This window comes from Scaptodrosophila lebanonensis, unplaced genomic scaffold, assembly GCF_003285725.1.
Source record: "Scaptodrosophila lebanonensis strain 11010-0011.00,11010-0021.00 unplaced genomic scaffold, SlebRS2 tig00000161-arrow-arrow-pilon, whole genome shotgun sequence".
NCBI classification, from domain to species: Eukaryota; Metazoa; Arthropoda; class Insecta; order Diptera; family Drosophilidae; genus Scaptodrosophila; species Scaptodrosophila lebanonensis.
In genome coordinates, this window is record NW_022060597.1 from 140862 (window position 1) to 150818 (window position 9957).

At 40.0% G+C, this 9957-nt stretch overlaps 2 protein-coding genes across 2 annotated transcripts; one reads left to right on the forward strand and one right to left on the reverse strand.

Annotated features, from left to right (window-relative positions):
• Window positions 1-3025: 3025 nt before the first annotated feature.
• Window positions 3026-9772, reverse strand: LOC115629633 (kinesin-like protein Nod). The gene is made up of 8 exons (XM_030526134.1): window positions 9635-9772; window positions 9370-9564; window positions 8787-9312; window positions 8564-8718; window positions 5422-5597; window positions 5000-5354; window positions 3607-4136; window positions 3026-3538 (listed from the first exon to the last, which is right to left on the reverse strand). Exons 1-8 carry the CDS (start codon window positions 9770-9772, stop codon window positions 3433-3435), a joined length of 2181 nt encoding a protein of 726 aa, XP_030381994.1. The 3' UTR covers window positions 3026-3432.
• Window positions 7222-8569, forward strand: LOC115629698. The gene is made up of 2 exons (XM_030526217.1): window positions 7222-8204; window positions 8260-8569. The coding sequence occupies exons 1-2, from the start codon at window positions 7222-7224 to the stop codon at window positions 8537-8539; spliced, it is 1263 nt and encodes a 420-aa protein (XP_030382077.1). The 3' UTR covers window positions 8540-8569.
• Window positions 9773-9957: the final 185 nt, after the last annotated feature.

A 9957-nucleotide genomic window follows, 5' to 3' on the forward strand; every position in this document is an offset into this window, starting at 1 on the left:
CGTAAAAAGTTGAAAAAGCTTGAATAGTTTGGGGACCAAGAAAAAAAAGGAATTAAAATATATGTATTTGAAATACTTTTGAATTATATTCAAAGTAAATTTGAAATCATTTTTAAATAATTTAAAAACAATGCGAAATACATGTATTTGTATAATAATTCATAAAAGTAGAAAAAAAATGCCATAACATTAAAACAAATTGAAATAAATTAGAAATACATTTTTAGCAAATAGAAAAATAAAATGCATTTTTTGAAAAAATTAATTAAATTTTTTCAAGAAAAACTGAATGATAATCAACATTTTTTTGAAAATCAAATTAACTTTCGAAAAAAACATACATTTTTTTTAAATTACTATGTATATGAGATATTTTTTAAATAAATTTTAGAAAATAAAGTTCAAAGTTGTTTTCTATTAAATATATAATGTCTCTCTCTCTCTCTCTCTAGTCGATGGAGCATTTTGGAAATCATTTGCGACCTTTTTCCCATGGATTGGACGATACTGCCTGGGACCATAAGTTAAGTAAAACTGTAAATTAAGAGAATAATAATGAGTAATGGGGCAGAGCTGTAACTAAAAATTTCCATAATTACTTCCATACACATAATCACACGTTCGGATTTGAGTTAGTTTACATTCAAACATATAGTAGGTCCTATGTTTTTTATTGGTGATAGGGATTTGACAATGTTCCCACATTACGAGTATTTTCTGTATCTACTCTTCAGCGAATAATTTCGATTGTGGCTAAGTTTAGAGAACGTGTGTTCAGCGATCTTGAAAGATTTCACATCAAACTATAGACAAGATCTAAGGAATTGTTCAGAATATTCAAGACAAAGCATATTCCATAACGAATCAGTTGCTAATTATAGGTATTCATTGAGAGAAGTTGCGTGGAACTGCACACATTCATGCCGAACCTGTACCTACCCCCGAGATAACACGTAGTACTCCGACAGTGGTGCCTACGTGCCTTCGAACACATATGTACGCATGTATATACATACATATATACGAATACATCTAGAACGAAACCTACCCTGATCTGAAGATCGTGCAGCGTACTGAGCAATCGCCTAGCTTGAAAGTCTTTTCTGTTTGTTTTGCTTTCATCTTTTTGCTTTTTTCGTTTTGTTTTTATTGCTGATTTCTTGTGTGTCGTGCCTTCGTGGTGCTGGTGCTGTTGTGGTGGTTGTGGTGCTTGTTATTGTTAAACGATCTTTGCGATATACAGGGTGCACTTTGTACCCAACTAAGGCAAATCGCACACATACTCGTACACCCATCTATTGCTCGACTACTACTGGGGCTGCGGTCGGACCATCGGACGACTGTTTGAGAAATAACATAAAATTCAATGCAGTCGCACGCGTCCCTCCTCTCCCCGGTCGGCTAGTTCTTGATAGAGAGCCGAACATACGAGCGTTATGTACAAACGTGCTCTAAAATTTACACTTTATCTATAAAATTAGCGATTTGAAATAAGTGCATGTACTTACCACTTCAAGCTATCTTGTTTACAACCGCACACATTTGTACGTTAAATTAGAATTGGACTTGCAAAAGGAAATGATTAGAGCATGCCAGAGAAGCTAGTCAGTCACAACTACAATTCCCAAATACTCTCTCATATACAGAAATACTATATGTACAAATAATGGATGCCCATAGAAACATATGTATAATTTCTTATTTTATAACAGACAAATTTTGGATCTGGGAAGACCTAATATGCTTCTGTTCGAAACAACTGCTTCAATTTTTGTAAAATTCAGTTCGGTTCCTCCTCATTAATCCTTTTCTATCGACGAAAAACAAGTTTTACCTACGAGCATAACTATTTCTCTTGAGCCCTATTTATAATATCTTACGGTACGTCCAAATGAATAATTTAGCGTCACACAAACCGACCTACTTCCGAAATTATATTAAGTTGTAATATTAAATTGTTATATTAAGTTGTAATTACACTAAATAATTGAAGGACAAGTTAAGGAGATGTTTGTACAAATCGTCTGCCTGTCTGACCATCGCTTTTATTTGTGACGTACTAGTCCCCCTTTCGAAGTATCAAAAATCATGAAATGATAATTTAAATAATTACCTGCTTTTAGACAAGAATGAAACAAATGGACAGGGAGAACCTGTCAATATAGATCCGTCTCATCAAGCTAATCATATATCTGCCACGCCTCCTTCTGCGTGTTACAAATACATACCCCGACTGTTTACCCTTTCTTAGATAGTACACCTTTTGCGATTGTTATTTCGCAGGTTTATTTGTATTATTTGTCAATAGATAACTGGTTTGCCGCCCAATTAATGCATCATCACGATTATGAGGCTAATCTGACTGTTTACTTTTTTTTACCAAAACAACACAACATTTCTTTTTATAATTACTTCTATAACTCTTGTTATTGGAGAGTAAGAAAGGCTAATATTTATTCCTCGAACAGTAAATGGGTGTACTAGTAGAAGTAGTCAGAAAAAGACGTTGCAAGTTCAGCATGACGAGACAAATTGATATAGACATGTCTGTCTGTATCAACGTCAATAACTTTTGAATCTTAACGGCTAGGGGCAACAAACTAGCACAGCAGGGTTATTATAAACAAGCCCCATTATATATATTATATAGCTGCCATGGAACCGATCTGTTTGCACCGATCAATCTTAGTAGAATAACTACGAATATCTTGAGCTTATTATTTATTTATGTACGAGGGTTTCATACTACCTCACTATAACTATAAAGTATTTTGAAAATCGATGCAATATGTATGTATATCGCAAAGCTGCCAACATCGCTCTTCGTGGAATAACTCTTTCCTGATTAACTCTATCGTTAACAAATTTTGCATTCATCATAGTCTGAAGTATTATCAAAATATGCAAAAGCCACGCTTGTTTATTTGTAAAGATATCGAAAGCATTTTATCAGTCTTTTACGATGCCTGACCATTATTGTTATTATAAAATCTTATCAAAATCGGTCAACAAGTAATAGGAATGATTGCTACAATGATGTTTAGTTGAAAGATTGTTATTGGCAAATGGCTGAATACAGGATATTCAAGAGTTTGGCTTGTCTTTTATTTTAATGCCGGAATTAAAAGGGTTTCCTCAACTCTCTGACTAAACAAATTGACAAACCAAAGCCAAAATGTAGTTCAGTTTTGAATAAAATTCAAATCAAATGAAGCTGTATATACGATCTTATGTAAATTGCTAGATATATAAATTGTGCTGAAATATTTGGCAATTAGGGATTAAAGAGGCTATTAAGTGACGCATACAACAAATACTCTTAAATATTTAGAAAAATATTGCCATACAAGTTACTTAAAAACTATAAATAAATTGATGAGTTTTGCATAAATAGGTGCACATAGGAAATAGGTGGGCAATACATAAGCTCACTCATAAGACCAAACAATTTGCTTCTTTAAAGCGCTTAAAGCCACTACCCCTCCATGCTGGCAGCTTCTCGACTTGGGCCCAGTCCTCGAATGAACCCATTAGATTGCTGAAATGAACAGGTAAAGTAATTAATGATTACAGTTTGTTTACATCTGGCAATTGAGTGGAACTTACCGCTGCGTTACCAGCGCCAGCGCAGTTTTGGCACCAATGGTGGGCAACAACTGAAGTTGTTTGGCTGTGCCGCTATTCAGAAGCTCCAGCATGTCGGCGGAATGTTTGTTTAGGCGCTGACGTGAAGCGACTTTTTGTGTATTCGCAGGTGAGGTCTCTTTCTTTATGGACTTTCTTGATATGCGTTCGCTACGGCGTCGATCCTTCAAGTTTTCAGTTGGATTGAACTCTGTTCGACTAAGCAGACGTGTGGAGCGACGCAATGGAAGCCTCGTTCGCTGCAAATTCAATGCCGCAGCCGATTCGGATACCGATGCCGATGCGCCAATGTTGCTGCTAGGACTTTGGAATGAATCCTGCTTAGCTGACTCTGCTGCCATTTCGCTGGGGCTTCTGGAAACCCGAAACTGTACAGTTGTCTGTTCTGCAATTACGCTATCGCCAGAGGTCTGCAGCAGACTTGTCTCCACTCGCTCTGGCTGCTCTGCGGGCGTTTCTCTGGATAGTTCTCGTCTCCCAATAAAGCTCATCTGTAATGAAATGCAATGGAAATCTTATGGTTGAAAAAAAAAAAAAAAAAATTGAAACCTATTTGGCGACACAGAATTCCCAGAATTCCGATTCCGCATTTTTACATTTCTACCATTTCTTTAACAATTTATTTATTTATAGTATATTTTTCAACTGTTTAAAATATAAACGCAATACTCCAACTATTATGTCAGCATACAAAAAGATAATAAAGTATTTTTCTCGCAATGCAATTGTTTCTTAAAAGATGTGTTTACTATCGTAAAAATTGAAAAGTTACGCTAAACAGTAAGAAACATCCAAATAGCTGGCTTGAAAAAAATAAACTAAGATTATAACACTGTTAAATAGAGTAAAAAAAGAGGACTCGCTCGGATAAAAAGAAACCCATATCCCATAGAAACAACGATTTACATGTGGATTCTAAAAATTGGCTTTCGATTCGAAATCATAGAATTGTCGGTTTTCAAACAACGAGTAATTTCAGCTATAATGATAGTTTGGTTGGTCCAATCAAGCTGTTGCTTTGAAGAAGATTATACAAATCTAAATATTACTTTCAAAAAGGATCCGAACAGCACATTTGCCAAACATGAATTTCCAATTACGATGTAAAAACCGCATCCTTAAATAACTGCTTCAGTTGCTAGAGGCCAGCAGATTGAACAACTATATATAGCTGCCATAGGAATTTTTGGCAATTGTCTAGACATGAATCAATATAACATAACCCTGCCATGGAAGAGACCAGGCTTACAAAATTTTGTAAATATTAAGAACATGTCCAGTCAGACTGCTAGAGAAACTATATATATATATTTTTGTTTGTTAAAATAGTTGCTAAAATCGAGGAAGTGCTTACCATCTGGTTGGGTGTTGCTGCTTTTGTTGCTGCTTTTGTTGCTGGCAGCGCACAATGCTGGCGTTGTTGTGGCGTCAGGACCTGATATATCTTGTCGAGAATCACGGTCAAATCCAAATATTGATGTTTAAGATTATCAAACTCCTCCCGACTGGGCACGGCGATGGAACTACATTCAGCTCCCGTACGCTCTAATCCGCCGACTGTCCAGCCATTCATTGGTGTAGAGCAAGCAACATTAACATCCGCAAAAGGATCAAAAATAGCAGATGGTTCTAAGAAGGAGGGCTGTTCTGCATTAGTGGCTGCCGATGCCGCTGCCTCAACATTATCCAAATGCAATAACTTCCGGGCACTGTGGAATAGATATTATAGCTTATAACTGGATCGGTAACACTGCCCGGCTCTGCTGTGGTACGTACCGTTCTTTAGCCCTAGGCGTGAGACCCATATCCGAGCGTTGACGCACAATTTTTCCGGGTGTGTAAAGATTTGTGTTGAACGGAGTGCGTATCCCCAAGGGTCGCTTGGAACAGGATAGGGGACGTTTAAAAATAGGCGTGCTTGTAGTTTTCGATGCCGTCATATTATTTTTGCGCTGCAACGAAATATGAATGGATATTAAATGTATTTCGATATTGAGGAGAATTTCTATCGAAAAGGAGAAAGCTCTGTGCACAATCGTTCTCCTCGCAGCTTAATAATATGGGTATAGTGGACCTCAGAATATAGTGAGATATGGGTCCTACTATACAATGTACCGATTGGAAACAAACTGCTTATTTGTGACATTGTAATGATCAGCCATTTTTTTTTACTGACCTACTTCTTCAATGGCAGCTCTACGATAATATACTTGTAGGCCACCAACTTTTGTGCAATTTAGTTACGATATCTGCATAAGGGCAAAATTGTTCTTTTGCATGATTTCTCCACCGATCGGTCCTATGACAGCTATATAAAAAAATGTTGCTATTTTGGGTTTGTAATAAACTTGCTCTGCGTTCTGACAAGACAAGTCTATATGGTACATTTAAGGTGCGTAGCTGTTGTGGTTTAAGAGTTCTTGATGTTCATACGGACGGACAAACGAACGAGCAGTCTATACCAATTAGTCTTAGCTTTCTGATCATATAGAGTAAGTATAAGCCTTCTTCTGTCTGTTACAAATGTGCATACGTATTCTTGACCTACATATTAGACTTTCTAGTACCCTTTAAGTAAAAAGTACTCACAAACGTGAAAATTCTTATTTACAACATACTACATGAACGACAATTTCTGTACATCTGGTTGTGTCTCTATCATGGCAGAATGTTTTTAAAGTAAGTAATAGTAGGAATAATTTAATAAATTGAAACAAATTAACAAAACTGAAAGAAAAAAAAAAAACAAATTGTATATAGAAAATAAGAATTACGGGAGTTATAGAAAATCACTAATTGCGAGGGAGTGGGGAATTGCACCAGAAAAAAAAATCAAAACTCGATCTGCCTAGGACTCAGCAGAACCAGAATACGAACTTTAGTGTTTCTAGCTCTTGTAATTGCTGAGATCTTTGCGATCATACAGACGGACGGGCGGACAGACGGACTTGGCAATATCGACTCGTCATACTACTGATCAATAATATATACACTTTGGGGAGTCTGCCACGCCAACTTCTGTGTGTTACATGTATTCGCACTAAGCTAGTATACCCTTTTACGCTTTGGGTACAGGGTATAGATCTACTAGATTGTACGCGGCAAACTGCGCTTAAAAGACGTAAAGTAAAATTTAGTTAATCGTAGGAGCATCGCTTTTCGGCGGCAACACCAAGATATACTACATATATAGACACTTATAGAGATATTTCGACCCGAACGATCCAACTGCTTGTTTCAAACTCTAATCCTTCTTTTGAGTACTTGTAAAGGCTTTTAACCAAACTAAGCGTTCAATTCATCAGATTGGGTCGAGCTCTAGCAGCATATACATATGCATACGATATACATATAGTATTAAAAGATTGGGGGTAATACAATTCTGGCGAGGCTATGTACGTATGTAGAAAACCTACGACTAAAAGCGAGATAGCATGCGAGGTGTAATACAAGTGATGTGGTGGCGGTAATTGTGGTTCGTTTTTGTTTTTGTCGTTGTTGTGTGGTGCTGCGGTTACCGCCTCAGCGTCTATATAGATCAGTCAGCAGCCACCGCCACCACTCAGTAACAAAATAATGCTAGAGGAAACTGCAACAGATGAAAATCTGCCGAATGCCAATGTGCGGACTACGCTGCAGTCCCTGTTGAGACGATTATGGAATTGTGAGCGCTTCGAGCTGGAGCGTGGCAGTGCCAAGGGAGACAACTACTTAGGTGTGGTCTGGCGGGTGCGAATCTTTGAAACATCGACGCCTCGCAGTTTGATTTTGAAGCTGCCGCCACAGAATCGTGTGCGCCGAAAGCAATTCTTTGCACGTCCCTGTTTTCTGCGCGAAACCCTCGCCTACGAACACTTCTTGCCGCTGACACAAGAATTTCAGGCTAAACATGGCATACCAATTGAAAAACGTTTCAATCATCACGCTCAGTGCTATGGCAGCTCAGATGTGGAGAACGATGAGTGCATATTTCTGGAGGATTTGTGCTCCAATGGGTATGCATTGCACGATCGCTTCGCTGCACTGCCCACAGCACATGTGGAGCTATTGATGCGTGTCTATGGCAAGCTGCACGCAGTGTCCTTGGCAATGAAGCAACAGGAGCCGGCACGTCTGCGTTTATGCCAGAGCATGGTGGATATATTTGAGCAACGCAAGGAGGATGCCGCACTGGGCGCCTATTGCGAGGCCCTGAAGCTGAATGCACGCCAATCGCTGTGCGCCAAACAGGATGCAGAGTATGTGCGTCGTCTTGATGCCTATTTCGCACGCGGCACCTTCTTTGAGCTCCTGCTGCCTCTGGTGAATGCGGCCAACTGTGAACCCTATGCTGTGGTCTGCCATGGCGACTGTTGGAACAACAACATCATGTATCAGACGACCCCTGAGCTGGTGGTGTCTAATGTGCGGCTAATCGACTGGCAATTAATGCGCTACGCCTCACCGGTAACCGACTTGGCGTACTTTTTTTTCACCTGCACCACACACGAGTTTCGCGTCCAGCACTTTGAACGCATGCTGGACGTGTATTATGAGGAACTGACGCTGCACCTAACAAGGTAGGCATATATCGAAATGCGCGACAGACGTTAAATAATTGAACGCTTCTTGCAGGCTTGGTGCAAACGGCAGCGAACTATTTCCACGCAGAGAGTTTGAGGCGCAGCTACATGAGAAATTCGCCGTGGGTTTGCTGCTTGCCATGATGGTGCTGCCGATCGTGACAATGCGGGGTGACGATGTGCCCGATCTGCAGGCGATTAGCGAGCATATTGAGGCTGGCAATACCACCAATCTGGAGGAGGTTGGCTTCCTGGGCACAGGCAATGAGGCCGAATACAATCGACGCATGCGCGGCGTCATTTTGACATGCGTGGACAAAGACTATATATAACAAAGAATAGAAATAAGTACGCACCAGCAAGTCCATTTGTAATTGATTCTGTTGTGGCGTCAGCTTCAGCTGTTTGGCATTCTTGGCGAAACGCAGCGTGGAGTTCGTCTCACTCAAATCACACGGCTCCGAGCTTATGCAGGCCAACAGCGTAAAGTACGATTGGCAATTGAGCGACTCTGTTGATAGAGAATAGATTTGTAAATATAATATATACTAGGAAATATAAATAAAGAGCTGTCCACACCTTGCAGCGCTGTGGTTAGCACACTGTCCCGATAGGGAATGACACGATTGCCCGCAGACATGGCGAGCAGCACACGATTGATGCACAATAAGCCCTGGTTGATGTGAACTCCCTCGGTCCGGGCCACACCTTCGTGGCCGGTGCGTCGCAGCCCCTCCGAGCCGGCCAAGTCGACGATATTGAGTCGAGCATTGCGCACATGAATGGTAAATATGGCATGGGAACGGGAGCTGTTCGCATTCATGTTTGTCGAACGCACATGACGGCTGGCGGTGCCCTGAATCAACAGCTCCCGGAACTCATTTTGATTCCGAATCGGTTTCCGAGTGCTGCCGCTGAACTTTTGGACACGAATTAGTACAGGCGCCTCTGCAGAAGCCAACAAATCATATACATTCTCGTTATATATTTCAATGAAGGAGGCAGAAACATCTGTAGATTCTGCATTCTCTTGGCTCGCTGCAAGTCCATCAAATATATCAGCTAGGCAGCGTGGCACAACGCCAATATGTTCATCATCCAAATACTAAAGATGTACCTTTAATACTCATTTGTTTTAAAAATATTACACACACACACATACCTCTGCATCTAGGCTCAAACCCATAGAGTAGCTCTTGCCAGTTCCGGTCTGGCCATAAGCCAATGCCGTGCAATTATGGCCCGATAATACCTTCAAGATCAATGGATGTATCAACTCCTCATAGAGCTTTGCCTGACTTACGCCCCGCTCGAAAACATGATCGAAGCTGTAAACAGTGCCATCGACTACCAAAGCCTGCAATAATCCAATAAAAATAACAAATAAACACACATTCCTAAATTCAAATATACTGTTGAATACCAACATTGTTGCAATCGGGCGGATAGTGAACAGTTCTTTGTGGATTTAAAGCTATTGTTGCCGTTTGATTTTTATTATTATTATTTTGAAAATGCCGCCTCAAGGGGGCCTCGCGTACAGCAACGCGCACCGCAGGATCCATTGCGAAGATTAAACAAATATTGTTGGTGGCGGCGTCACTTATTTGAACGCAGTCGCTTCTAAAATATTGTTTATCAACACTAGACTCATTGGAATGGCTCCGTTACGCTGTTACGGTGCTGCCAGATCATCGACATGACGATTGCCTCGCCACCGCGCATACTCGGCTGCCAGCTATTGTTATCG